Source organism: Lepisosteus oculatus, chromosome 12, assembly GCF_040954835.1.
Source record: "Lepisosteus oculatus isolate fLepOcu1 chromosome 12, fLepOcu1.hap2, whole genome shotgun sequence".
Taxonomy (NCBI): domain Eukaryota; kingdom Metazoa; phylum Chordata; class Actinopteri; order Semionotiformes; family Lepisosteidae; genus Lepisosteus; species Lepisosteus oculatus.
Window position 1 is genome coordinate 23,915,872 of NC_090707.1, and position 27,400 is coordinate 23,943,271.

General features: G+C 36.4%; 1 protein-coding gene across 1 annotated transcript in view; it reads right to left on the reverse strand.

Moving 5' to 3' along the window:
• Positions 1-27,304, reverse strand: part of tspearb (thrombospondin-type laminin G domain and EAR repeats b) — a 47,747-nt gene extending 20,443 nt beyond the window's left edge. Inside the window, exons 1-8 of the mRNA XM_006636644.3 lie at positions 26,787-27,304; positions 16,548-16,768; positions 15,110-15,336; positions 14,179-14,269; positions 13,469-13,625; positions 10,690-10,821; positions 10,195-10,427; positions 915-1,101 (exon numbers count right to left, since the gene is read on the reverse strand). Of these exons, the coding sequence (XP_006636707.3) occupies positions 915-1,101; positions 10,195-10,427; positions 10,690-10,821; positions 13,469-13,625; positions 14,179-14,269; positions 15,110-15,336; positions 16,548-16,768; positions 26,787-26,868 (1,330 nt within the window). The 5' untranslated portion in view covers positions 26,869-27,304. The remainder of the gene's footprint in view (positions 1-914; positions 1,102-10,194; positions 10,428-10,689; positions 10,822-13,468; positions 13,626-14,178; positions 14,270-15,109; positions 15,337-16,547; positions 16,769-26,786) is intronic.
• Positions 27,305-27,400: the final 96 nt, after the last annotated feature.

Consider the following 27,400-nt stretch of genomic DNA (forward strand, 5'->3'; position numbering starts at 1 on the left):
GCAATGCATTTATGTGGCACTTTTGTAGACATTTGCAACAAGTGTTGGATCTACTTATACAAAAGCTTTACAGGCTAAACTGTATATCATGTTTACTATTTCAATCTTCATTGCTTTAAAATCCTACTTTCTGTGTTTTCTATAACCTTTTTCTCACTGTTTTCTGCCATATTAACTGCAGTAGATAATATTAACTCATTCACTGACTTAAAAAAATGTGTTCTGAAGTAACTCATATGCTTAACTAATTTAATACGCTAGACACAATGTACATTGCATCACAATAAATTATTAAGCTTTATGTGTGAATTATCCTACCTTAAAACAACAGTAATCTAAATGAGAATACCTTGGACATAATGTGTAGTAAAATAGTGTTTATGTTCTGTGATTATATGTTATATCTTTGGTCTGCCATATGTTACGATTAAACACAGACTCAAACTATAGATCATTATAATTTGTAACAGTGATGACAATAATACAGGGATTACTCTAGTACTTTTTTTTTACTCTGGGATTATTTTCCAAAATAATGTCTTCCATATTTATAAAATGGTTTGCACTTTTGTCCACACCTGCAATCAACTCTATGAATCCTAATTTATAGTAATGAGATGTGAATTTCCTACAAATTTGTACTCTACTTTTTATAAATAAAATGCAGAGGAATTCCAAAAAGGCAGTGTACTGACCTTTATTCACATCTTTGAGCAATACTTTGACAGCTCCCACCTAGTCAGGGGATATGCAAAAATAACATTTTCCTTTTTGTTTTCTCTATGTTGTTTGTGATACACGTGCTTATGGTAAATGGCAGCTCATTCTTGGGAGCCAGTGTGAATACCTATGTCAGAAAAGCTTGTGAAAGTAGCTTTTGTCAGAAAACAAGCTGTAATGACAGGACTCAGTACCTTGTATGTGATTTGCCACAGCAAGAAAGGTCTCCCCTTCAATGTGAAAGGCCTCCCAGTCTCTGGCACCGTGGGTCTCCAGGGTCTGGTACACAATGAACTTCAGCTTCCTTTGGCTCCATGTGTAAATCACTGAGTGCTCCTGGTTCCTTTCATTCTTCTTGAAGTTGGCAATAACTAAGAAAACCTACCCCGAACCAGAGGAAAAAAAAACTACTTTTAAACCTGCCGATTGCAATATTTAATTTAAATACTTTAATTTATATTTAATATAAAACGTCTCTGAATATTTTTTTCTTCAAAATATCACATTAATGAATTCATCTGTTCGTTATTAGCAAACCATATATTTCTATTAAGGACTGAAGCAACCCTGTGTCTATCCTGGAATCATAAGACCAAACTGGGACTACTTTACATCCAACATGCAATTACAGTCCTTTATAGGGCACAAGCACACAAGCAAATAGGGACAGTTTGGAAACTTGCTAAAGCCTTTGAAAGGTTGAAGAAAACTGAATCACACACATTAACAGTGGGAGAAGATTCAAACTACACACAGAAGGCTCCCCAATCGAGAATCCAACGCAGAATCTAAGGGCTGTGAGGCAGCAGCACCAACTGTTCTGCTATCTTGTAATAAATATAAATATAATTTATTAATTTGGAGGACAGGATATTTGAAATAAGAAGGTCAACTGTATTTTTATTTGTTTGAGAAAGCAGCATTGTTTCAGATTTTGTCAAAAGTCAAGATGCTTCTTCAAGGTTTATGGTTAATCTGGGTGTGGGTAAAATATTTATCTTGCTTTCAGCTAAATAGTTGTAATAAGAAGTAAGCTCTGCAACCTTTAAGGCCAAACATGTTTATTTAGCCTTTGGAAAATCAAAAGAGGGGCCCTTGGATAATTTATACAGATTGAAATACCAAAAAAATAGTCAAAGATAGATTTAACAGCAAAAACATGTCCTCTGCATGAAGTGGGTAAGAGATACGATCAATTCTGTGCTCCCATGCAGCTCAAGCAGTAAAGGCAGTCATCCAAACCAAAGGTTTTAGTGCCCAGACTGAAGCCTGACCACCTGTGACCAATATCCCCCCGGTGGAAGCACAGTTACCAAGTTGGTTAACAATTAGCAAATAGAAGGCAGGATCAAAAGAAATTAAAATATTTTTTAGGACATGTGATGAAGTAATTGTCATGATATGAAAAGCAAATAATGCAGAAAATGATACATGATACATCAAACCAGTTAACTTGAAACTACAATAGATCTCACAGACAAAATTGGGGTGTGGAATAACAGGTGTCAAGGACTATGATTACTTTAAATTTGCATTGAATGGCCAGTGCCTCCCTAAGGATAGATACATTTCTCTCCTTGTCCTTTGAGCTTCCCATTGATCAAACGTCCTCCTTGCTCAGACACTCATTAATTACTGTCTCACAATCCCACAGTTCAGAGTTTGACATGTGGGATTGTGAAACAGGTCTCACTGGGCCCCAGAGAGAGGGCTCTAGAACAGGGTACAAATACAGAATGCGTTGTTACACCCGGTCATCTTCATGCAACCTGTTGAGCCCCAAGCAGTTAGCTCTGCCCACTGCCCAAGACATCAAAGGAAGACTTCCACCCCCCTGAGAATGTATCAGCAGTTGTATCAGCAGAAACCCCAGTTGTAAGTAGAGAGGGACAGAAGAAATTGGAAGACACATTTGTATTCCAGTTTGTACCGAAGGCACTTATGAGAGGGTTCTGACACCAGGGACTCTACAAAGAGCAGCAGAAGGAAGAAGGAAGGCCCCAGCATTGTCTTCCTGCCCCAATACTCATAAACTGGACTCTGTGTAGGGGTGGGCGTAAGGGACCAACATCATTCAGGACAGCCAGTACTGGAAAATATGCCTAAAAATAGACAGTTTACTTCATTGTGGCAGAAGGAGACGTGCCATGTCACCAACTGGATCGTTCTTTGGAGAACGACACTGCTGGACTGCTCATTCGAGACATTGGGGTTTTGTTAACTGGGGTCCATGCATGGGGTGCTTGTGCTGGTTTGTGAGTGTGTATCCCTTGTGAATAATTTGTCTTATGTGTTCTTGTGTGTTGGGTGGCGGTTAGAAAAAAGTGTTGTGTTATGTTATGTTATGTTATGTTATGTTATGTTATGTTATGTTATGTTATGTTATGTTATGTTATGTTATGTTATTTTATAAAGCAATGTGTGATGGGTAGATTGACAATCAGTAATAACTAGAGTATTATGTACTGTAGGTTGACTGACTTGCCTGGTCCAGTGACAGAACATCATCATACCTGGTTACCTATTGTAGGGGAAAAAGGACCATAGCACCTTCATAATTGTTCAATAATGGGTAGCATAGTCGGCTACAAAAGCTTAAATTATCCTGTATTTAGGCGTCGCCATAAATGCCATAACCATACCAAAATAAACTTAATTTAAGGATACTTCAAACTTCAATATATTCAGTACATTTTCATATTCATCTGTCTTGTTAATGAAAAAATAAAATAACTAAATATATCTTGTGGCAGTGTGAGGTTATCAATCACCACAGCCAAGTTCTTAATTACTTTCTAGCATGAGAAAGCAATGTGTTCTAAACAACGAAGAGGTTCAAAACAGATGTCATACTGACCTTTATGTACAGAGTAAAGTTTAAGTGAAGTCCACACTTCAAATTTGTGGTTTCAAACCTAGTTTTGCGGAATTCCAGTATCTTCTGTTTTTTGCTGGAACTTCTTATTAAATTAGACCTTTTCAACCTCAGTTGAAGTCTTTTTTTAAACATTGTTATGGGTGTGCTTTTTCAAAGAATCTTGGTGAACAGAGTTCCACCTTTTCACTCCTTGGTTAGTTCTTTAAGTGATTTCTGCCTATTTTGTCTGAACAGCTCTCCAAAGGTACCCAATTAGTAATGTCAATACACACAGTAAGTGGGAATGACACTATATCAAACCCATCCAGCATAAGAAACACTACTTTGTATTCCACCATCATATTATATATATACAAAAAGTCTACAACTGTTATAAAACATTCAGCACTGATTATACTTTGAAACAAGTCCAAGCTAGTGTGAAAGGTATGCATGTCATTATACCAAAAAATAAACTATGTAAATAAACTATGTCTTAATTTATTAAACTTCTCTAAATTTTAAATAGTTCTGGTCAGTTTCAAAATAGAATACTCAACAAATACAAATTTACCTGCGAAAGGTAATGGTGATATCTCATGAGATTTGTTGCCTGTTTATGATATAATCTTAGAAACTTTAATACTAAATGTGTTATACTTCCTGGTGATAGTTGACAACAAGCTTTGAAAAACAAAAAATGACTTTGCTTGGAAACAAACATTTATTTTACTCACCTAGGCAAAGCTTATAAAACCATGTAAACACTATATAAAATATACATAAATGATATTTAGAAAGATTTCATGATGATTCAGCTCTCAAAAGATATAGCACTACAAAGAGAGGTTCTGCTATCCATAATGGAGTTCCGATCTGTTGAAATAAAGGTATTTCTTTTTTTATGTGCATAAACAAACATACATACTGTTATTATAGGTGTTCTACTTTGAACAGCCAGAAAGCAGTCACCACACTAAGACAGAGTTGCCAGCATTTAAAACTACTATAACTGGGAGCCTGAAGCCAATACAGCTTCTTTCAAATGCAACATATACGTTATTCTTTTTTCTTGAACTAATGCAAAATACAAGTGATGTCTAATGTTTTGAAAGCCTCAAAATTTCCACTTGAAACAGTCAAAAACAAACAAGATAATACGTTAAGGATGTAAGGATGATAATACGTTAAGGATGTATAACTCAGAACTTAAAGGCCTGACAACTAGTGCTTACTCTAATTAAATAAAATAATGCTAGAAGAAAAACACTTAATTGATATGACATCATAAAAAAGTAAACTCACTCCTACAATTTTCAAGTATGAATGATTATTTTCTTCAACCCCCCACCCCCATCTACCACATCAAAGATTTTCGTCTCTGTTAACTAAAAGATGTTCCCAAAGGTTAGCTATTGAAATCGCACAACAGAAATTCTATGTTTAGATTTCTGTTATGTCGCAGTTGTAATTAGCATGAGATTTACCTGTGCTTGTTTAAATCTAAGAACTTACATAAGCAAGAAAACATCTCATAAATCACACAGTGAATTGTGTTATCAACAATGACACCCTCCTTGATAGTATTACTGACCCATCTGGCTTCTGTTTTACAAACAAATAATACAGAATTATTCACAAAACTGTGAACCTCCACTATTCAAATGCAGTAGTTTTATAAAGGAGGGGGGCAAATACATGGTCGACATGGCTGTCAGAAACAAGTTTCTCTCCAAGCATTCTCGCAGTCATGCATGTTTATAATTTCAATATTAGGTTGAGTTATTAAGAGCATGTGAGCCAGGACACCTGAAGAGCTATTCTTTTACAGTGCTTTTGCTGTGTGTTGGAATTTAAAATCAGGGGATAAATCTGAACGTGGGAGTCTAATCATAAGAAATTCCTCTGTTCTCTCCCAGTAACAGAAGTTTTGTTCTTTTTCCTTCTAGAACTTAAGCAAGCTGAGCTGTGCAGTACTTCATTTAAGTTTTGATGGGAGAGTGACAGCAGGTAATTTCTGAGGAAGTCTAGACATGCTGAGCTAATTACTCAGAAAAACTCCTGAAAATAACTGCCACATCTGCAATGTAAAATCTATCTCAAACGTCTTTAAAGCTACAAAACTCCAGCTTGTAATGTGGGCTGAACTGAAATCTTGACTTTAAGCTTTAAATTGTGGTCAGTGACTGGGTGACTGGGGCTGTAATCAAGTGGTTTTGTTGCTGTCAAAGAACTGTCTCAGTGTATGACCTGAGCTGATTTTATATTAGCACAAACCCTTTGCTTTGGTTTGTGGTAAACCCAAACATCTCCGCCAGTCCTGTATGCCTGAACTCCTGTGCTGTTTGTTTCTCTAATCTTTCTTGTGGTTGCTTTCAGAATCTCCCATCACCTGCAACCCAGTGGCATTTTCCTGTTGCGGGCTAGCTTTGCGTGCTGCAAACAGGGTTGGGGTTGTTTCATTGCTTGCAGCTGATGTTAGAGGTAAGGCAATGATGTACTGTAGCACTCCTCCCATGAGCTTCATCCACTTGGACTTTAAGCTGGAAGAACACATTAACCCTTCCCATTTACTCCTTTTTAATTCTGTCTCTCCCAGCATCACTGTTTGCAAAACAAAACACCTCCATGCCAACATCAAAGTGCACCTGTTTGCAAAGGTTGAACGAGGGCCTTAAGATGAAGTGCACCAAAAAAAGAAAACCTCATGAAAGTAAAAATTATTAAATAAATATAAATAAAAAAGATATAGAAATGGCTCTGAAAATATACATCTAAAGTGGCCATAACATTTTCCAAAGTGGGATTAAAGAAAAATATGAGGTTTCTTCTTTTTTACAGTTGTTGGAAATACCTTACAGTGCTAATAAGTATTAAAGCGTGAAATGTTTGGGGTAGAAGGGCATAAATACCTGAAAATACATGAGTGGGTTGTTTGTCACATCACAAATGACAATCTTAATTTACAGTAGGAGGTTACCAGCACTATTCAGCCTCCCTGAAGTAGTCTAAATTAGACTCATAGTCTGTTATTAAGTACTATGAGAGAGCTTGATTTTTGTGCAGTATTGAATAGTGTTGGTTGACCATCGTGTTTGATGATGTCAATCGTTGTACAACCTTCTTTGATGGGCCCAGATGTGGCTGGTTAACCCAATTTGACTGACGCATACTTGGGGGCAGTGTGGGCACGGGAATGACGCTGCTGCTGGTAGAGCTGATGCTGAGACCTTCCTGCGTTCCCCGGCACTGGCAACACGTTCTGCTGGCTTCAAAGTCAGAGAATGCCCTATTTGTTAGAGCATACCAACCTGCCCTGTCTTGACAAAGGGCTCCAGTTCCTTGGCAGAGATCCCACACTGCTTCTGGTTCTCCTTGATACAATCCTTGAAGTGTTTTTTGGGACGCCCTAGGTTTCTGCGGCCCTACACAAGCACTGCATAGAGGATCTGGCGCAGGATGCGGGAGCTATCCATCCCGATGACATGGCCTGTCCATTTTAGCTGTGCTTTGAGAATCATGGCCTCAGTGCTGACTAGGCCAGCCCTGTCCAGAACTTCTAGGTTCATTACTATGTCCTGCCACTTAATGTTCATGATTGACCTCAGGGATCTCATGTGGAAGCGTTCAAGCTGCTTGATGTGTTTCTGATATAGCGTCCAGGTTTAACAACCGTACAGAAGGCTCGTGAGAACAAGCGCTTCATATACCTTGATTTTAGTTGACAGCTTGATGTTCCTATGGTTCATCACATGAGATTGCAGGCGACCAAGCGATTGGCTGGCTTTGCTGATTTGAGTCATTATCTCCTGGTCAAGAGAACCATCGGAACAGAGCATGCTCCCTAAGTAATTAAACTGACGCCTTCAATGCTGATGCTTGGTGAAGGAGCCAAAGTGACTGGAGCTGGTTGGTTCAGGACTTTGGTCTTGTTGAAACTGATCATAAGGCCAAAGAGTCTGGAGGCTTGGGTGAACCTGTCTACAATGACTTGGAAATCAGACTCTGTGTGAGCAATGAGGGCTCAATCATCAGCAAACAAAGCCTCCAAGACAAGTCTCTTGGACTGCGTAGTCAACAGTGGAGGACACATTCAGGAGGCGTGAGAAGTGCTCCCTCCAGGACATGATGATTCTTCCTTTCTCTTTTAGCAAAGTGGTGCCATCAGAGGTAAACAGCGGAGTAATGCTGGGCTTTGGGGTCCGTAGATATTTTTCAGTGAACTGAAGAACTCCCACCAGCTGTCTCACATTTTACGTAGATCTTTCTGAGCTTTGTTCCTGAGGTATTTAAAGTGGTCTCTTTTAGAAGCACAGGTAACGTCGTTCTGCCATTCTATAAAGGGGTTGTGCTTCTCAGCCAGAAGCTTGCTGATCTCTTTATTGTTTTCGTCAAACCAGTCCTGTTGAACCCGCTGTTTGTGTCCAAGGACAGTCTCTGCAGACTCTGATACCAGCTGTTTTAACTGATTCCATTTTTCAGCTGGGTCTCCAGCCAATGGTCCATGATCAATTAGTGCATCAACAAGGTGTGACTGGTACTTCTCCCTCGTGAGTGGGTTGTTCAGCTTCCCGGTGTTGAACTTGGTCTGGATGAGCTTTGGTTTCCTGCAGTGCACTGGGGCTATGTGAAGATTGAGGACAGACCTGACCAGTCTGTGATCTGTCCAATACTCGGCTCCTCTCATGGCTCTGGTGATTTTCACGTCATGAATGTCTCAACTGCTGACGATGACATAATCAATAAGGTGCCAATAAGGTGGACCTGGGGTGCATCCCAGTGGTCTTATACTTGTTAGCGAATCTGAAGAGTATATTGGTGATAGCCAGGGTATTTTCAGCACACATGGTCAGCAGGAGGAGCCCATTACTGTTCATCTTCCCGAGTTCTTGAGAGCCTAGCACACCTTCCAACCTTTGCAGTTGCTCCCCACTCTGGCATTAAAATTGTATAGTAGGGTGAGCTTGTCATTTGCAGGAGTGGACTTTACTAGTGCATCTAGGCTTTCGTAGAAAAGCTCCTTTTGATCATCACAACTGGTTAGTGTAGGAGCGTAGGCACTAATAATGGTCAGATGTCTCGACCAGGAGAGAGGGAAGCAAAGTATCATAAGGCATTCGTTAACACCGATAGGGAGATAGGGATGAGTGCTCCATGAATGCTCTCCTCGTTCTCAGCTTTGCCTTTCCAGAAGAATCTATAGCCTTCTCTCGGTTCACAGATGGATCCTTTCCAGGCAAATCGTGTCTCACTGAGGGCAGCAATGTCGATTCTGTACCACGCCAGTTCTCAGGCAATGAATGCGGTCCTTCTCTCAGGCCTGACAGCATCGTCTCTGTCCAGAAGGGTGCGTACATTCCACACATCGAGAAGTTTCATTTTTCTTTGTTTTCGACCACAGAAGGGGTTAACTGCCAGCTGCGGCCAGCTGGCCAGTTAATTGTTAGGGCAAGCAATGTATTGGACACCTTTTCTTGTACACTCCCTTACTAAGGTGAGCAGTGCTGGTCCTAAATAGGGCTACTCAGTTGCCTGGGATGCTGCCGGACTTCACTGCTGCCCTAGGTCAATGGAGAACCTACATGCAGGTTTGGGACTACGACTACCAGTAGTAACCTCTACCGTTCGCTCCACCTCACCCCCATCGCTGCAGGACTTGAGAAGAGTTGAAACCATGATCTGCTTGTAATGTTACTGGCATTAGACTATTTTGTCAAGCTTTTTTTACCTATGCACCTTCTCTGCTTTTTAAATAGTAGTTATATTAGGTGCTAAAATGAAAAACAGGTGTAGTCAAACTGTAATTATTATAAAATTAAGGATTATTATTTAAAACCTTGTTTTTTGTTTTAATTGCATTCTTTTTGGACATGTCCCTTTTCATTTTGAAGTTCTTTGCCACATTTATTGTAGGGGAAAATGTTTTTATAAAAAAATCTCAATTTCCAAATTAAAAAAGAAAATCAGAGCTATACAGATTTGAATCCACAAGATATGACCAATAGATATTTTCACCATTATTTTTTTTATTTCCTTGGTAATTATGAGTAGTTATACTGAACACATGGTTGGAAAGTGGTGTTGGGTTACAACAAAGTAAGAACACTCAAAAAATGTTGTATTGCATTTCATTATTTACTGTAAGTGAATAATGCTAGTTATATAAGAATACAAGTTATTTGTTTCTTCAAAGTCTGAATCAAAACTAAGTCAATAATAGATTTGTGGACCTTTACACGTAGAGGTGATGTTCATTTGGAAAAATGTGGCAATATTTCTATTTATTGTTTTGGTTTTGTGCAATTTTATATTTCCTATTACAAACAAAACTGCATCTGTGTTTCCTAATTATTTGTTTTATATCAACAAGGGGATTAAAAATATATTTCCAGGCACAAATTGTTGACCCTTTGAGGATAAGGAATAATTAGCTTCCCCATCCAAAAGAAGACTTACTGAAGAAGATGCCTGAGCACCACAGAAGGTAGCACACTAAGCAGGACACAAATCATGCACAATAGTCATGATACATGCAGCCAACAAGGGAAGCACAAGGAAAAATCCTTTAAATCACTTTAAATCACATTTATAAAATTTCACTGAAGTAGAAGGCTTACCTTGTCATCAACAGTAAAATGTTTCCAGGCTTGTGCTTCATATGTTGTAATGTATTGGTAGGGTTCAAACTTGCCATTAGTCCATTTATAGATCCCAGAACCTGGATAGTGCTTCCGATTGGCTGTTGCTACAAACAGTCCTACAGATGGGATTTCAAACACCTCGATATCAAGGGTTTCAGAATTGGTGTATAGATCCTGATAATCCTCCACATAGTCCAATCTCTCTTTTTCTGTGTAAAAAAAAAGATAATTTGGCAAGAGCTGTTATGATTTACAGTATCTTAGAAATGGAAAACAACTGACTTCCTCATACTCTTTACACTCCAGGTGAAATTGTGAAAATTGTCAAATTCATCCGTGACCTCAAATTGAGGTGATGTATTACGTTTTCTATGGTTCACCAACGTGTCTGCTCGAGACTGTGATTTTTGTCTGGAGGTAAACAGAATAGATTATGTTTGTGGAATTAATAATGAAGACGTTCTTCCAAACCTTGAAACATGGCGATCCAGTCCCGGCTGTCACACGTGTAGAGTCCTCTCTTCAGAGTGTCAAACCACAGCTGGCCCATTTCCATCTTTGTGCAGGGAGGACGAGACCCCACAGTTACTCGCAATTCAGCTTCTGATTCCACCATGGTGGGAGAATGACATTATATTTGTATTAGCATAACTGCTGGTAAGATTGGTGTGCAACTTTCCATGCATTTGAAAATACGTTTGTATGTTCAACAAGAGATTTTATTTTATTTGTATCATGCTATAACTGTAAGATTTTCATTTCTGAAAAAAAAAATCTATTCTGTTATGTTTTTGCTTCAGCCTCATTTAGCATGAATTTTGGTGGCACTGAATCACACATTTGTCCACTGTGCCAAATGTAACAATCTAAAGCACTAGGCTTTCTTCCCACGAATCTAATGTCAGAATTCACTCTAGAACTGGTAGTATCAGTTATCCAAACTAAGCACAACCTTTAGGAGCTCTAGGACAGGTTGATGCACTGCTTATCATTGTCCTCTATAATTAGCAGAAATAAATAACAGTTTGATGGCAACAGATTATTTTGTTATTTTTGCTAGCATAAATTAGTTGGTAAGCAAAATATTATAGTCCTGGAATTCATGTACCTGAATAGTTTCATAATGCTTTAAATTACCAGATCAGTATCTTTTTTTTCAATTAACACAAGGAATAGTATTTCTGTCATTGTCTGTCTGCCTGAGGAGATACATTGCAGTTTCATCTTCTACCTTTAATCTCTAACCTGTCCGTGAGGCATGGATTTTAATACAGTTTTTTCCTTGTAATATTTGTTTTCTACCAGGATGTTTATATGTTTATAAAACAATTACTTATATAAAAACATACAGAGTGAACTGGGATTTTTCACATACTCTAACCTGACAGTAATCCAGTTGCTTTTCTTACTGTTATTAATCATTTCATCCACTCTCAGTGCCTTTCAGTACCAAGATTTTTATTTCTGAACAGCCTAGCTGAAAACGTGATGAAACAAACAACTAGGCTCTGTTAGATAAAATAATAAAATTAAGCAAGACATTGAAATCACATTCTATTATTTGCTGCAGCATCTTAAAAATAAAGTATTTTAACAAGTTTATTTAGAGGCACATTCTGGCCCAGTTTCTGATTTACACCTTGTCTGCAGCAGCTGTTGATGTTAAATCACCAAATTAGAATTCTGCAAGAAATAACATATCAGAGAACCTGTTTTTCCAAATAACTGAGAAGTGCAAAACCACAATAAAACACAGTGAATAATGTTATTTCTAAGGTACCTAAAGAGGTTAATCTTTAATGACAGATTGCAGCGTCTCAGTAGATAAATAGACTTGCCTAAAAAAGTGTCCTTATCTAATGTTTTTTTTCACTCAGAAAAAAAATGTGTCGAATACAAAGAGAAAATAAAGCACACCCTTGTACAAAAATATATACGTTCTATAGAAAGTATGAATTATCTTTTCGTCAAATTGATTCTTGTATGTGATTGTAGTCAACTGATACTGGGCCTTTTCTATTGGTTTAAAATTATTTTCTTACTTTGAATTTTGATTATTAATTTTCTGCTTGAATGTTTCCTATTAAACTTTCAGTTGCTTAGGAATCAGTCTGCATTCACACAGAATGCTAAAAATACATGACTAATGCTTTCCTACCACAGAAGCAGTTGTTTTCCATGCTGTAATTCTTTTAACAAATAGATAAAAAAAACTTTGTGCATTTTCTTTCTGGTCATTTTATTTATTAAGAAACCTTAAAATCTGAGTCTTCTATTTGTATTATAAACAAGAAGAAGTCAATTTTAGTTCTGTTTCATACAGTTTTAGAATATCTAATAATAATATAGACACCGTACATGCATGTATTATGTGGAAAGGCTTAATTGAAATCACACTTTTAAAAACATAATCTTCTCATGGGAATTTGTTTGTCCCATCCTGTGTCTCAGTGGTACAGGAAATGAGGAACTATGTTGTAGTTTAGAAAGATTAAATGATCTCAGTGTTGGCTAAGTTCCACCACGTCTTTCAGCAGCAGCACTGAATACAAAACACTCAGACGGTATTAAACCTGAAACCAAAATGAGCTCAAACTTAGAGAGAGGAACACACAAAACTCACTCCCCTCAATCATTGTCAGAAAGTAAGCAGGCATAAGATTACTCAGATATTCTTACCATCACAACGTCATGTTTACAGGTTAAACAAAACATCCCAGAAAACACAAGCTCTTGATAACGGTCCTACTATAGTATGAGGAATATTAATTGAATCCATTTAAAAAACTGTACGACATTTTGATTTATTGCGATGGTACTAATAAACAACAAACTGATTTCTGGGATGAAAGTTAATTGGATGGCACTGTAAGATATGACCTTGTAAAACAGTGTCTACATACAATTTCAGAACATCCTAGTAACCATATGGAACTTGTTTTAAAGTACTGTATTAAATGCACAGACTGCAAAAATTCATGCAGTTCATGAAGTTCAAATTATATTCATCCATACAGGAAACACAAGAAACACAAGAGACAAATGTTCTTCTGAGGTTCTAAATGACAAAACAGTTAGCCATTCCAACACAGATTGCATTGACAGTATTTTGTATGCTTTGAATCCCCCAAGGACAATGTGGAAATTAATTTATATTGAGACCTCAACAACTTAAAAACTGGAACTGGGTCAATATTCCAGCCAGTTCTATTTATAACATTTCCCAAAGCTCTTCTAACTGTTTACTCACCATACGGGTACTTCAAGACTTCATTTCCGGAGGGTTTGGCTGGTAGGTCGAGCAGGGCTTGGGGAACAGAGAGGATGGCAAGCTGGGGATGTAAGGAGGGGCAGATTCTTGAGGTAGCATCAGATCCAGGCAACAGAACCAGCTGTCGCAGCAACCCCTGGAACAGGAGAGCACATGAGCTCTGACAATGCTCCTGCTCCTTGTTTGTTATACACCTACAGTACATTGCCAAAGCAAGATAATGTTTTCTGTTCTTAAAGTGATCAATATCATTAGTGAAGCCTTCTTTAAAGTAAAACTTTAGTTACATAAAGGTTATTTCCATTCAATGTGCAATCAATGGTAAACTGTCTGAGGTAAATTTTTGGTTTACAGTAATTTCACCATATTAGTACTGTGTAGTCCCGATTCTTTCCCATAGTTGTGTTATGCATTACTTTGTATCTCAGAGCCAGGCAATTCCAGAAACAATGTGTGACCAGAACAAGTGTGCCCTGAGGGGCTTTTCTTGACATTTTGTACAACAGTGATGCATGGGGATATGCTGGCAGGAAAGACACCTGTAGTATCAAATTTATGCTGAAATATTTTCTTTTTAAAAACAACGTGTATTTTGTCAATATAACATATGAAGCATCCACTATCCCAAAGAAGTGGGTATAATAACTTGACCCATTATGAGAGTCAAAATCTCAACAAGGATAGCTTACTGAAAATAATCCTTTCCATCGTCTCCTATTGCCAATGTAGAACCTGGAGCCCTTTGTGCTCAGAGATGCGGGGAATGGCTTGTCAAAGAACCTGTATTTAAAACAAAAGACATTTAAAGAAATCAGTAACTGATTCATCAAAAACCAAAACACCTGAGCGTTCATATACACCTTATAAAACTTTTGATGCATTTGAAAACTAAAATTGTTTAGATACACTTGTGTTATATGAAAATAGTAATATTGTTACAGCTTTAGGTGACTGAGAAGTGTCTCTTAGATTTCAGATCTTAGATTTGTGACACTTGGAAGGGTAAACACTTCAAAGGAGTAAGGATGTATGCAGCTCATCTCTTATTTGACCTCTGTTAGTAGCAGTCTGGGGCTTTCTGGGTGATCAGAATGTTAGGCCTCTGCCTTGTTTGTAAATACTGTACATAAAGTAACTTGTGTGTTGTATGTTGTGTGTAATGAAGTTTGTGTTTTGTCATTGTAAGAAATATTTGTTTAACCAAGTGTGCCTGGATTATTACTCCTCTCACCAAAGTTGTACCAGCGAACAAAGAATTCACATGCCTCTAATTATACAAACCTCTCTCAAAAGGTATATTGCTGAAAATCACCTACAGTACACGTTGGGAGTTATGAATAATTATTTCATTAATTGAGTAAACCACTCGTCTAATTCCTGATTTTCACCAGTTTTGTAACCACCCATTTGTAACAATATGTTTCCTTATTTGACCTTATTAGTCATAGCAGCACTGGCTAACACATCATTAACTAAAAATGAAACCTAAGCAATCATTGAAGATTTAGACAGACTTTCCAAAATTTAGACATTTATCAGACTTAGGCTTAACAGCATGAGACATTTTCAACAGGCATTGTTAGGCTGATACTCGGCTACTGTAAAAAAAAGTAAACTTACAAGTCGATGGGCATGCCACAGTCCACTGTGAGAGATGCGTAGTACCCAGAAACTGCTAAAATGAGAGTGTGCCACTGGTTGTCAGCCAGCCGCATTGATCTGAAGGAGATTCGTTTCCTCTTTCTGTAGTTTGAGAACAAAAAGTGCAGCTTATCCTGAGAGTAGCGAAGTCCCAGTAGCAGGCTGTTGGAGTCTTCCTCTACTACACTGAAAAGGTATTCATTTTTCTGAGAAGGCAAAAGACATGCAGCATTTCTCACATTTTTATTTTTTTAAATGCAACAGTAACCAAGGAGTGAATGAGGAGCATAGCACCATAAAAAGTCATTTTGAGGTAAAACCTCAAAATATCTAAATGAATTGCTTCAAGCTCAACATTAACAGTGAGGTACATGAACTATTGGTTTTGTTTAGCCCTAAACAGCCAATAGTTACTTTTCATTATGTCTAAATCCTCTGATTAAAACTTTATTTGTTACAAGTCATGAGGAAAAAAATACATTCAGTTTCTGGTAAAGCTCAATTATATAATGGTATGAATTACCAGGAAAATGATAATGTGCCAAATTAACTATAGGTAAAATAATGATCATTCTTTATGGTTATAATTTTCAGGCAGTTCTCATAGGCTACAATAAAATTAGCTTTTTTATGTTTCTGTTAAATAAAATGTCCTTCAAATCCTGGACAGCAAATAATTTTTACTATATTCGGTTGCCCTTACTTTGCCAACAATTTCTTCTATCTCATCCTCTTTTTGACAGCTTTCAAATCAGAGGCCAGGACTTTATTGCTTCTTCAATTGTTCAGATGTTTGGACCTATTTTCAGCCAATTTTTTAGAAGGACAGAATTTGAATTACGAAAGGTTAAATACAAAGTTACTTGGTATTTGATGCTTGAAACAATACTTACTTAATGTAATCAATATAAGGAAAGTCTAAACATGTTTAAAACCAATTCTGTCCATGATCTCATATTGTGTCATTAAGCTGTAAATCTGAATTTCAGTTATTCTTTCTTATGGATAGGGCATTCTGGTTTCTAAAATTCAAAATACATCAGATTCAGTAAAGCTTGTGGCTTATGTTTCATAGAGGAGGAGTACTAAGGGCAGATCAGAGCAGAGTAAAGGATCAAAGAATAACGAGAAAAGAAAAAAGACAAATGATTAAATTCACAAAACATAGATATGGTGTTAATTTACTGCACCCGTGTTCCAATCTAAAACTTATATAAATTACCTTTCCTTAAGCCCGCCTAGCAACTAAAACCTAAATCTTGCTTGTTTTACTACCATTACAACTTTAAAGATCATCCACAACTTGATGAATTATGTACAAGAAATGTAAAAAATCGTCCCAAATTAAATTTGTGTGTAAATACCGGATGGCAACCAGCTTATGAAATGGAAAGCAAAGGGTCTTTGTGGACATTACCTTTGAGGCAATTCTTGATATTTTCAGTGTTGTGACAATGGAGAACTCCTCCGGAAAGTAGTCACAGTTGATGAAGAGCTGGGAAGCAGGGAAACTAAGGGCCTGGTGAGGAGCCATAAACTGAAGGCCCCGGGCTCCCTGGTCTTGAACCATTCTCACCCCACTGAGGGCCATTCCACCAGCAGGCAGAACCCTGGAGAGGAAATCCAGTGGTAACAAATCTGCAGGAATGACAAATATGGCAGGGATCAGCTGTGTCACACAAGGCTCCAAGTGTTATGACCTAGCCTAGAGCTTCCTATTTATTGGCCAGAGAAGCCAGTTTCTTTTTCCACCTAGTACCTTTACATTTATTTTAAAAACACACTCCACTCCTTAAAACAATTTCCATATTCTGAGACTTCGATCAAAGGTGGGAAATATTCATTTTGTATTGCCCTGCCATAAAAAAAGGCCCTTTGATTGTTATTAAATTCCAAGTACTATACAGAGATTGGGACAGAAAGGGCTATGGACTGTAAGCTGTGTGGAATACGAACATACAACAGCAATAACAGAAGTGTACATTGTATATGAGTTTTCCATTTCAACTACTGATTTTAAATTTGCAATTGACTTACTGTAATTAAGCAGTACTATGAAAGAAAAAAAGTCACGCACTGGTTACTTCTTGATTAGAAAGAGCCATTCAGTACCATACCATACAGTACAAAAAAACAGTTTAAGAGCATTGCAGGGCAGGAAATAAGTATATATCACAGAACCAGGGCCGATTTCACTCAACAGCTCAACAAACTGTTTGAAATCACTGCCAATTCTAGCTCTGATAGGAATATTCAATCCCTGTGGAAAATGCAAATGACTAATTATGCAAAGTAGGTAATTTAAAGAGGGATGGCAAGGATCTTCTGAGATAATCTTTTTTCCACTTACACTTTTATCTGAGATTTTTGAAAAGATAACAGAAACATGGCATTTGGAGCTATGAGCTAGTCTTTATTTATCCATACAAGGAATATATATATTTTATATATAGAGAGATTTTATATATTAAAGTCTATGAAAATATTTAAGAATTAGAATTTTTGTACTGGGACAATAATTTAACATGCATAAACTCTTATTGTGCATGAAGCAGACATGCTGTTTATCAGTGTAATTTTTGGGATCACCATTATGCTTTTCTTTAAAGCAGAGCAATTCTTACTTTGTAAGATCACTTGTGTTTGAAAACTAGTTTATTATTAAAAAGAAAAGGCATACGTTTTCTCCCAAAATGAATATCCTTCACAGGTGATAAACAATACAATAAGGGGTTTAAAACATACAAATAAGAGTAATTAAAAAGTTATTGCATATCAGTATACATTAATACTTTGACTGTACAGTAAAGATGTAAAGATACTGTAGGTAGGCCATGAGATCCCATAAAATCACCAAAAATCCTTTTTGTTGTAAAAAAGACAGACATACTCAGTCCTTTGCTACATTGTGCTAAGATACACAAACAGTTGAAGAAGTGATCTGACATAGTATATAGTTACATTTCAAAGCTTTTACCTCAAATACACTCCAGCTAATTTTCCAAAGCTATGCTTAGACAAAACATTGTTCTTGTATTTTCTTGTTTCAACACTTATGTTGTCTATATTGGATTTATACTTTTTAACACTTTTACAATTCCTGTCTGGGAAAAAAAAGTTAAGACGTAGGAAAGCTTTGAAAATTATCAATTGTAAAGCCATTGCTTTTCAGCTAATTATTATATTATACGACTTTGAAGCGGGTACCACAGGCCAAACAGATTTTGTGAAAACTTGTTCATTAAAATCTAGAATAATCATGGTAAAGTAGTACCATGTAGTAGTAGTACCAATCATATGAATTTTAACTTGATAATTGGTATCTAGTTTTTTTTGGTATCTAGATATAGGTCTTTTTCTTTGTTACTGAAATGATGGATGGACAGTAAGGCATTTAATAAAAAAACTTAATAAAAAAACTAAAGTACAATAAAATGCATAATTAACATCACTAAAGGTAAAGTTCCTTTTTTCCCTTTTTGAAAGGCTTGGTTCTGGCAACTGCATTTAACTTTTGGGGGGCAGGTAATTAATTAGATTACATGTTTTCTATTTGCAGAACAATAAAACAAGATTAGACCATTTGTAATTTTAAGTGATCCATCTGTCTGTATCTGTGTTTTCACAACAACCTACAAATCCTTTTTAAATTTAGAACAAAAAATGTTAAACGAGGGTTGCAGAAGAGGACAGGATGTCATAAAAATTTATATACAGTTTTGAAAATTTTGCGCTTACTGTACTTCAGGGTTTGTGATCTGTGCTTCTATTGGGCAATATATTTCAATTAAAAAAGTAGAATGAGATGAAAAACATTCAGTCTCTGTTTTAATCTGTATTGATGCACAATAAAAAGGCAATAGTCTATATTTTATTCTGTACCCCTTGGACATATTGTATAAGTAATGTTATTTACATTAGGAATATTTGATGAATGTTTGAATTGTTCCTTGGGATAACAAAATACTGATGCTTTTTTGTGTATCAGTGTCTATAATTAGATAACAGACACGTTAGGCTTCAATACTTTCAGTCAATATTAAACAGAGTTGAAGTATTTAGCTGCATCAGCACGCATAGGCTGCAAAGGAACAAAGGTTTATCGCATCCTGAAAAGAGAAGAAAAGAAACACAACATTTCGGCTGTGGAGCCTTCTTCGCGTGAAAAGCTTGGAAAAAGCATGGAATAATTCTTTACTTGTTCCTAAAACAGAGTTGGTACAGATATGTTTAAAATGTATTTAGACTTCACTTTCCATTCATATATAAATAAGACAGTATTTAGAATATTTTATACATCTATTAGCTTTATGCAGTGGAATCTATTGAAGATTGTCATGAATGAGGTATTTGCACTACGTTTGTGTTGTCCTTAAAAAAAACACCAGATTGAATGAATCAAAAAGATGTGCATTATGGTCATCACATGTAAGGAATCACACCAATTTTGACAACCACAATAAGGCAAAAGGGAAATCAAACCCGGGATGAGTTTGACAAGACACTTATAATGTCAAATTAATGGACAGATGTCAGCTAGGAGTGAGAATAGTAGCATATAACTTCCTCTGTAATTCTCCATAAGACAGGCATTTAGTTTTCCGGTGGAAGCCTGTTTATTAAATAAAACAAAGTTATATTTTCATTTTTAGTCTCAACTGTCCTAACTCAAACACATACAGTAGTATCACTACAACAAGCGGATATCAAACTTTACATTAAACATTAAACTGTTTCTATCTTGTAAAAGGAACTTCAAAAAACCTAATGCACATCAGGTGTTCAATCAGAACAATAATGAACACTAATGAAGGTACCCTAGTAATACTCAGTAAGACATCTTTTCCCGGAATCCTAGGTTTCATACTGACCCATATTGATCCCTTATTTCCTTAAAGAAACACAAACCATATCGTAGTGTCAGCATCCATACAATCTGCTGAGCACCAGCATATCTGTGTACCAAATGTCCTGCCTTGTTACAGTATGAAGCACACTCACATAAAAAGAGTCCTGTGCTTCTTACCATATACAGTATTATGGAAAAGATCCCACAATATTCAATATCACTATAAGCAGAATCAGAGGATTTTGAATAAAGGTATTAAATAATTTTTATACTACAGTTTATTTACCCAAAAGCAGACTTGTTAGAATAATTTTGCAAGCTCTGCTTTTCCACAAGCTAAGAGGGTGATAATATCCTAATATGTATTCTTGTTGTTCAGAAAAACTTGAAAAAGACAAAATAGGGATAATTCTCAAACTAAGGACATTCACACATACCGTTTGTAGACAGTTTTGGCTGGTACAATATACTGTAATATGTTTTCAGTATAACAAATAGCTAGAAATCAAATTTAAAAATAAATCATGTATATATTATCAAATGTATTCAGGAGTTATAAAAATATAAGGTTTACACAGGCATTAAAGAAATAAACAATCCTATGTCTTACAATATAAGAAGAACTTGTGTCAAATATCATGTTTGTTTTGCTTTTTAATGAAGCACAGATCATAATATACTGTATACTGTATATATGGATTTTATGGTGTAAATGTTGAAAATTATGTTTTAATAACATTTTTTGAAACACACAATCCATATAAAGAATTTAATTAATCTAAATTTAAAAAACTTTTCAATTTTGCTGTTTAGATATAGATCTAAATCTAAGCTTGTTTGTATTAATCCAGGTAATGTTTAACTGACCCCTTAGAAAATAAGTTCAAATTATCACAATGCACTGTAACAAACTGTTTTAGAAACACCGGAATATATTTTCTTCCTCCATCTTAAAAACATCATATTTTATATTTATTTATAAAAACACCTCAAGTGTTTTGGACTGTGCAAATGGACAAGAGGCTCGTCGAAGTTGGGAGCCACACAGATGTCTGTTCAATGTTTCGTGTTTGTTTACTTTCGTGCAGTGCTCCTCCTCTTATTCTGGTGTGGTCCATGTTGATTGGCTGCCAAAATGAGGTGACCTCGCGGTACTTTCGTGGCACAATACGAGATTTGGAACTGTGATGAAAAGTCGGGAGGGAATCGTGCAATTAGTCACCCTGTGTGATTCCTAGTCATATGATTTGAACCCTCTAGGACAGAAAAGGCAGCAAGATTCAGCAACAGCAGTCGTTAAATTTGACATGCTCTCCGACTAGAAGTCGTGTTGAGCCCTGTAGTGTGACGTCGGCTTAAGGAAGCTGTATTCACCTTAAACCAATTTCTCAGTTCTGCATGTGTACTGCTGCCACAAAAGGACTGCTGCACATCACCCATTGTAATGCATTTAAAATGTGAATAAAATAGTTATTTTTATGTGTGTAAATTTGGGATCCACTGGTATGAAAAACACTATATAATTGTTAGGGTTCTGACAGGTGTTTTGTACACTAGTACACTTTAGCATCTCATAATTAAGTCTCAAATTATTACAAGTTGATAATCCTCAGTGTCATTTACATCTGTTCTTGTTATTTTCTGAAGAGAAAATCACTTTAATAATAATAATAAACTGTATTTTATATAGTGCCTTTAAAGGTGGCTTCTCAAAGTGCTTTACAGGATGACAATAACAATAAATAAGAAGAATACAACAATAAATAAGGAGAAAACACAAGATAAGACACAATTACAATATATAGAGGAAACTGTGGATGGTGGTACTAAGAAGAGCAGAGGGGTGAAGAATGGAACCAGTTAAGTAAAGGCTTTTCTGAAGAAAAGGGTTTTGAGTCTGGATTTGAAGGAGTTTAGAGAAGGTGACTCTCTGATATCCGTGGGCAAAGAGTTCCAGAGCTTGGGGGCATAACAGGAGAAGGCCCTGTCACCCATACAATGTAGACGGGCTTGGGGGACAGTAAGGAGGGCAGAATTTGAAGAGCGGAGGTTGCCAAGTGGGGAGTAGGGTGATAATAGTTCAGACAGGTACTGAGGTGCCAAGCCTTGCAGAGCCTTATAGGTGAGCATGAGGATTTTAAAGTCTATACGGAATTTGACCGGAAGCCAGTGCAAGGACTCCAGGACAGGAGTAATGTGAACACTTGCACTACACCTGGTCAGGATTCTGGCTGCTGAATTTTGGACATACATGTACTGCAGTTTGTTCAGAGTAGATATAGATACCTTTACTCTGTGGGTTTTCAAGCATTAGCAGTTAGTATGGTACCACAAGAAAACATGCTGTTGAACGAATGGTCTGGCTAAGCTAGGACCTCTGTGTTTGACGGAAGAGCTGTTGCATTTAGACCATAAAGCCCAAAGAGTATCAGGGTTCGCCAGTCCCCAGAGGGAGAGGCAGGTTTTCAAAACAGCAAAGGGGTGGAGTGAGGGAAAGACACAGGGTATAGGCTCACAGTAGGGAAAGATCCTGGCTTCATAAAGAAGGTAATTAATTGAAGCTGACAAGAGTCGAGTCTTTATTTCATCATGTGTAATGCCCCTAGGCATAGAATCCACCCTGTGTGAGTTTTCTCTGCATTTAACTTTACCAGAACTGAATGAATTTTGTGTTGACAAGTTATTAAACCAATGGGTCAAATGTTTTTGACTCTCCTGGCTAGTAATATACCTTTAGTTTTCATAAATAACTCAATAAGTTTACAGGTCCCTGTCCTGTTTGCAGTTTTCAGGGGATTCTGATAAGCATTTTAAAGCATTCATGTTTTTAAAGATTTTACCTGCAACAGGGATTTTTTTTGCCTGTGTCTCAGACTACAGACCCGCAAAGCAATTTTCAGCCTTTTTACACCACTCTTCCAAAAACTTTCTTAAGGATTGATTTTAATGTCCAAGTCTATAGGCAATTTTTGCAAAGGCAGCTCCCTTGTAACAGGATCTACAGAGAATCTTGAAAAAGGAAAATAAACCTCTCACATCAGCTTTCAGAAACATATACAGAGAACCAGTCATAATAATATGAATATGAACAAATATTGTTCAGTTTCATAATTTCTTATTTAAACTAGCAACTAAAGAAAAATAAAACCTATGTTTCACAACATATGTGGAATAGTATTTTACCACATCTCATAATAATACAAACATTTTCGGGACCTGTAGTAAATGAAAGGGTATATAAAATATATACTGTTTAAAGACAATATACTGTAAAATGTTCTTTAGTTTTTTGGGGATTTTATATTTATGTGTAATATTGTCTTATCATGTTTTTAAAAAATATAGTTACATCCTGAGGCAAGGTACATGCGCCTTCATTATGTGACAGAACAAGACTGAAGCTTCCAAGGGATCTTTTAAGAAAGATCTAGCAGGCTTTCTTTAATAATATGTACAACTTATATTTTTCTGTAATATAGTGCAGAAAGGAAAATTGCTGGATATTATTGCCTTTGTTTTTATCCATTGTGTATTGTGAAAAAAGGAAAGCAGAGGGATCAAGATCAATAGTTATGTCTGCCCCCATGCATCTTAAATAAATACCTTGAGTATACAAGAGGGAGAATAATGACATGAAACTGAAGAAAAGCAGGCTTTGAAGACATCATTTTCAAACAGTGAAGGGCTGCAAGCACAGTAGGCTGTCATTAACACTGGTTGTCTTCATCATCTGATAAGTCTATTTTGCTCTCAGAGTTTGAGAGCCACCTGAATCTGAATCTGAGCCATCCATAACAAACCCAACTAAAGTACTGCCAATTATGAAGGAATATAGTGTTGCATATCACTGCATAAAAAAATATTTATTCTATGTGTGTCTAAGTATATTAACATTATTTAAAGACATAACATAGCATTCAAAATACAGAGAATACAAAATAATGCAAGACCAGCATTCTCAATTATGTAAGCAAACAAATATTTCAAATTTCTAAAGATAAGCATTGCAAACACCAGTTAAAAGATGTTAGTGCATTTTTTCTCTTTTTTTATGGCCTTTTTATCCTTACCTAAGATTATCAAATTATTACAATCTAGAACAGGTTATCTTGATTAATTTGACTAGCACTCATTTCTGCTTCCCAGTCATGTGATGGGTAATACTGACTTATAATGTTTCATTGGGATTCTTTTATTCAGTACTTCAGTGCACTAAACAAAAGCACAGGTCTCAGTTAGCTCCCCTTGTATCTGTGGCTTTGTCTTGAGTCTCAAGGCATTTGTGAGAACCATTCAGGACTGTAAAGGTGGGAAGCTATCAGTATGTCTTCCTTTTTGTATACTAAACACATATCCAAGCTACCTTGTAAATCTATTTAATCTTGTGGTTGTGATTTTCAAAGTGGACGCAGTGATTTGTAAGCTCTGTTCAACTTCTTATCCTCAGGCAGGCAAAGCCAGAGACAGCTACTCAGACTTAGGACATAAGAGCAATTAGATTCAGCAATGATCCTTTCATTTCCAAAGTTTACTTAAAGGTTTCAAACAGTGATAGCAGGTGCCAATACCTTCCCCTGATGAGCCTAACCACAGCAAAGTAGGTAATCAAGAGACATCTATAGATTTGGCTTACTGGTCCAACAAACTAAACAAAATGTTATTATTAAACTGATTAATTGATAATATGAATTATGGGATTAAATATTTATTAGCTCTTGCCATTTCACGATGGGGAAGTAAGCATTTAAAGAGACTCTTAAAAATCCATCTTTCAAGTTGGCAGCTTTTTTTAATTAGACCTGTCTTTTCCAGAATCTTGGTGTCTGACTATTTTAATTAGATGCCTTATTCCATTAGAATGTTTTCTTTCTGTGTAACTTGATTGCATCCAAATATTTTGGGAAGTAATTAAAAATGTAACTTCAGCATAGAAAGAATCAGGGAAATAAAAAGCTGGAGCTGTCTGCTATCTGTACGTTCACTTCCTAATGTTTGCAATGCTTGCCTTGCAAGTAAATTACATCTATGCAATCTGACATAAATCAAATTACAACCTTCTTCCAAGTGTGACTGAATAAATTAATTAGATTTTTTGTAACTATTAGATGGGCTCGTGGGGTTAAGTTGTTTACTATGAATGTGAATAGCTTTCATGTATAGTGCAAGAATCAACTTGCTGGTAAGAAGCACAACCTTTAACTTACCACATTTGTTTTTTGTTTGTTCTTAATCAGAAAGAGTTAGACCTTCAAATATATCTGGGCTCTCCAGTTTCCTAGAGCAATTTTATCAGTTCTTGTAAGTACCATTATCATATTTTCATTACATTCTTTTTGTTGGTAAGCTGGAAAACAGTTCTATTGAAAGGATTTTAAGTAATTTAAACGTTTGGAAGTCATGATGTTAATGTACTCAGTGAACAATTCCAGAATCAAGTTCTCTTTTTGGTTCATTATTGAAACAATAGTAGTAATCACACAGCTGTTTACAGTCTTTCAAATTGCGTTACAAGGCAACCTGTTTTGAAATATGGTAGATCTTCTTCCATTCTTCTGAACACTTTAACTCTCATCTGAAGAATATCAGCAAAAATGCTAATCTAGGCTGAGATATTATGAGACAGATCACAGAACAGATCAACATGACAGATGCACACTTGCAGATAGTATATGTGAAACTTACTGTTTTGTTGCTCAATTACCTTTTGTCAGGCATCTTACTTTCTTGGGGGGGGGTATAATTTTTTTCTTCTGCTAAACTAATCAATATTTTGAGAAAGGAAATCTTCCTCAGCAACTGCACGCTTTGAAGCAATGTAATTATACAGTGTGTGTAGACATCTCTTATTTTTTTAGGATTCCATCTGATTGATGTCTTTAGGAAAAGTGAAACACAGTTAATAATCCAAGTAATTCTATAACCTATAATTGAACTGAATAAGATCACAGATGACTGTAGAAAGGTACATGGTGCAATTTTAAAGTGGTTTATCAAACTGTAGGGTGCAGCATTAACCCCAATCACACAATTTTTGCAGTGGGGCAACAATTCATTTATTTTCTTTTATTGTTAATTGTCCAAAGTTATCAGTTAATCTTTAAAATGATTTGTTTTTGTGTTATCATACCCCACTTTACAATTGATAAATGTGTTTTCTTATTCCATTCTTTATTTTTTCTTAGCACCAAAGTTACAAATTAAGGAATCATGTGACAGGCCCCTTGTTGTAGACATGTTTTTAACACGCTTCTCTCCAGATTGGTGTTGCATCAGCCACAATATTTATGGGTTGTACTGCAAGTGTTGACAGAAGAGCAACAGCACTGTGGTGAAATATCCATATCTCCATATGTCCTCTTTAAGTGCATGTTGTGATTTCTGCTAGTTCTTCATCTTGGCTATTACTGAGCATCTGAAATGAGGTTTTAAGGCTGAATTGGACCAAAAATCTGTTGCTCTTAGCACATCAAAGGATAAATGAATACAGAACAGGTTAATCCAAATTTGTCAATCCTGACAATGCATAAACATCAAAAGCAAAAAGAAGAAAGATTCATGAATTAGAGCAACACTATGCACTTTAAAATAATGCTGACAAATTTACTGCAATTCTTACTGAATATCACAGGAATAACACATGGATAACCCAAGCATTTCCTTTTGAATTCCAAAAAAATATCTTATGTTGATGAGATGATGATCACTAATAGTTCCAAATTCTTACATGTAGCCCATTATTTTAAAGTGATACCAGTATTCCTGACAGAAAGAATCCAAAAAGAAGAAATCATCTAAAAAATGTTCTACCTGTGCATGGTTTCCATCCTCCAGCAAGGCCACTTCTCATCCCTGAGTACAGGAGCGCACAGACCAGCAGCAGCGTAGACATCAGAGGTCCTTGTTATGGAGCTCCATTCACTGGAACCCTGACTAATGTCCAACAGGAGCTCAGCACACCCGCAAGGAACCTGACACAGCCCTTCATGATAGCCTTTATCTGAAGGACATGTCACCTCCAGCTCTGTCTTAAAGTTCTTCAACAAGGAGAGTTACAAACAGGCTTAGAAGATAATTAGATTTCCATTAGAATGAAAACACACCTTTCAGTGACCGCAGTTTTTGGGAAGTTGTTGTTTTTCAGCAGTATTTCCAAGCCAAGCTTTTTCATTGGTTTAGCTACTTGCCTAGCTCTTTGTCACTCTTCTAGTGTTTTATTAATTCTAATAACTAATCCGCCTGTAAATGTCCAGTTTAATGAACAGAAAAAAGAGCTGACCTTTCTTTCAGGCTTCTTTTAATGGACTTAATTGATTTTGTTTTGGCCTTCAGGTGTGTAGGAAAGAATCAAGGCGCATATTTGTTGCCCAAAATCCAGTTTCTGCCAAATCACTGACTGCCAGTGGTGTAACCTGGCTGGGATT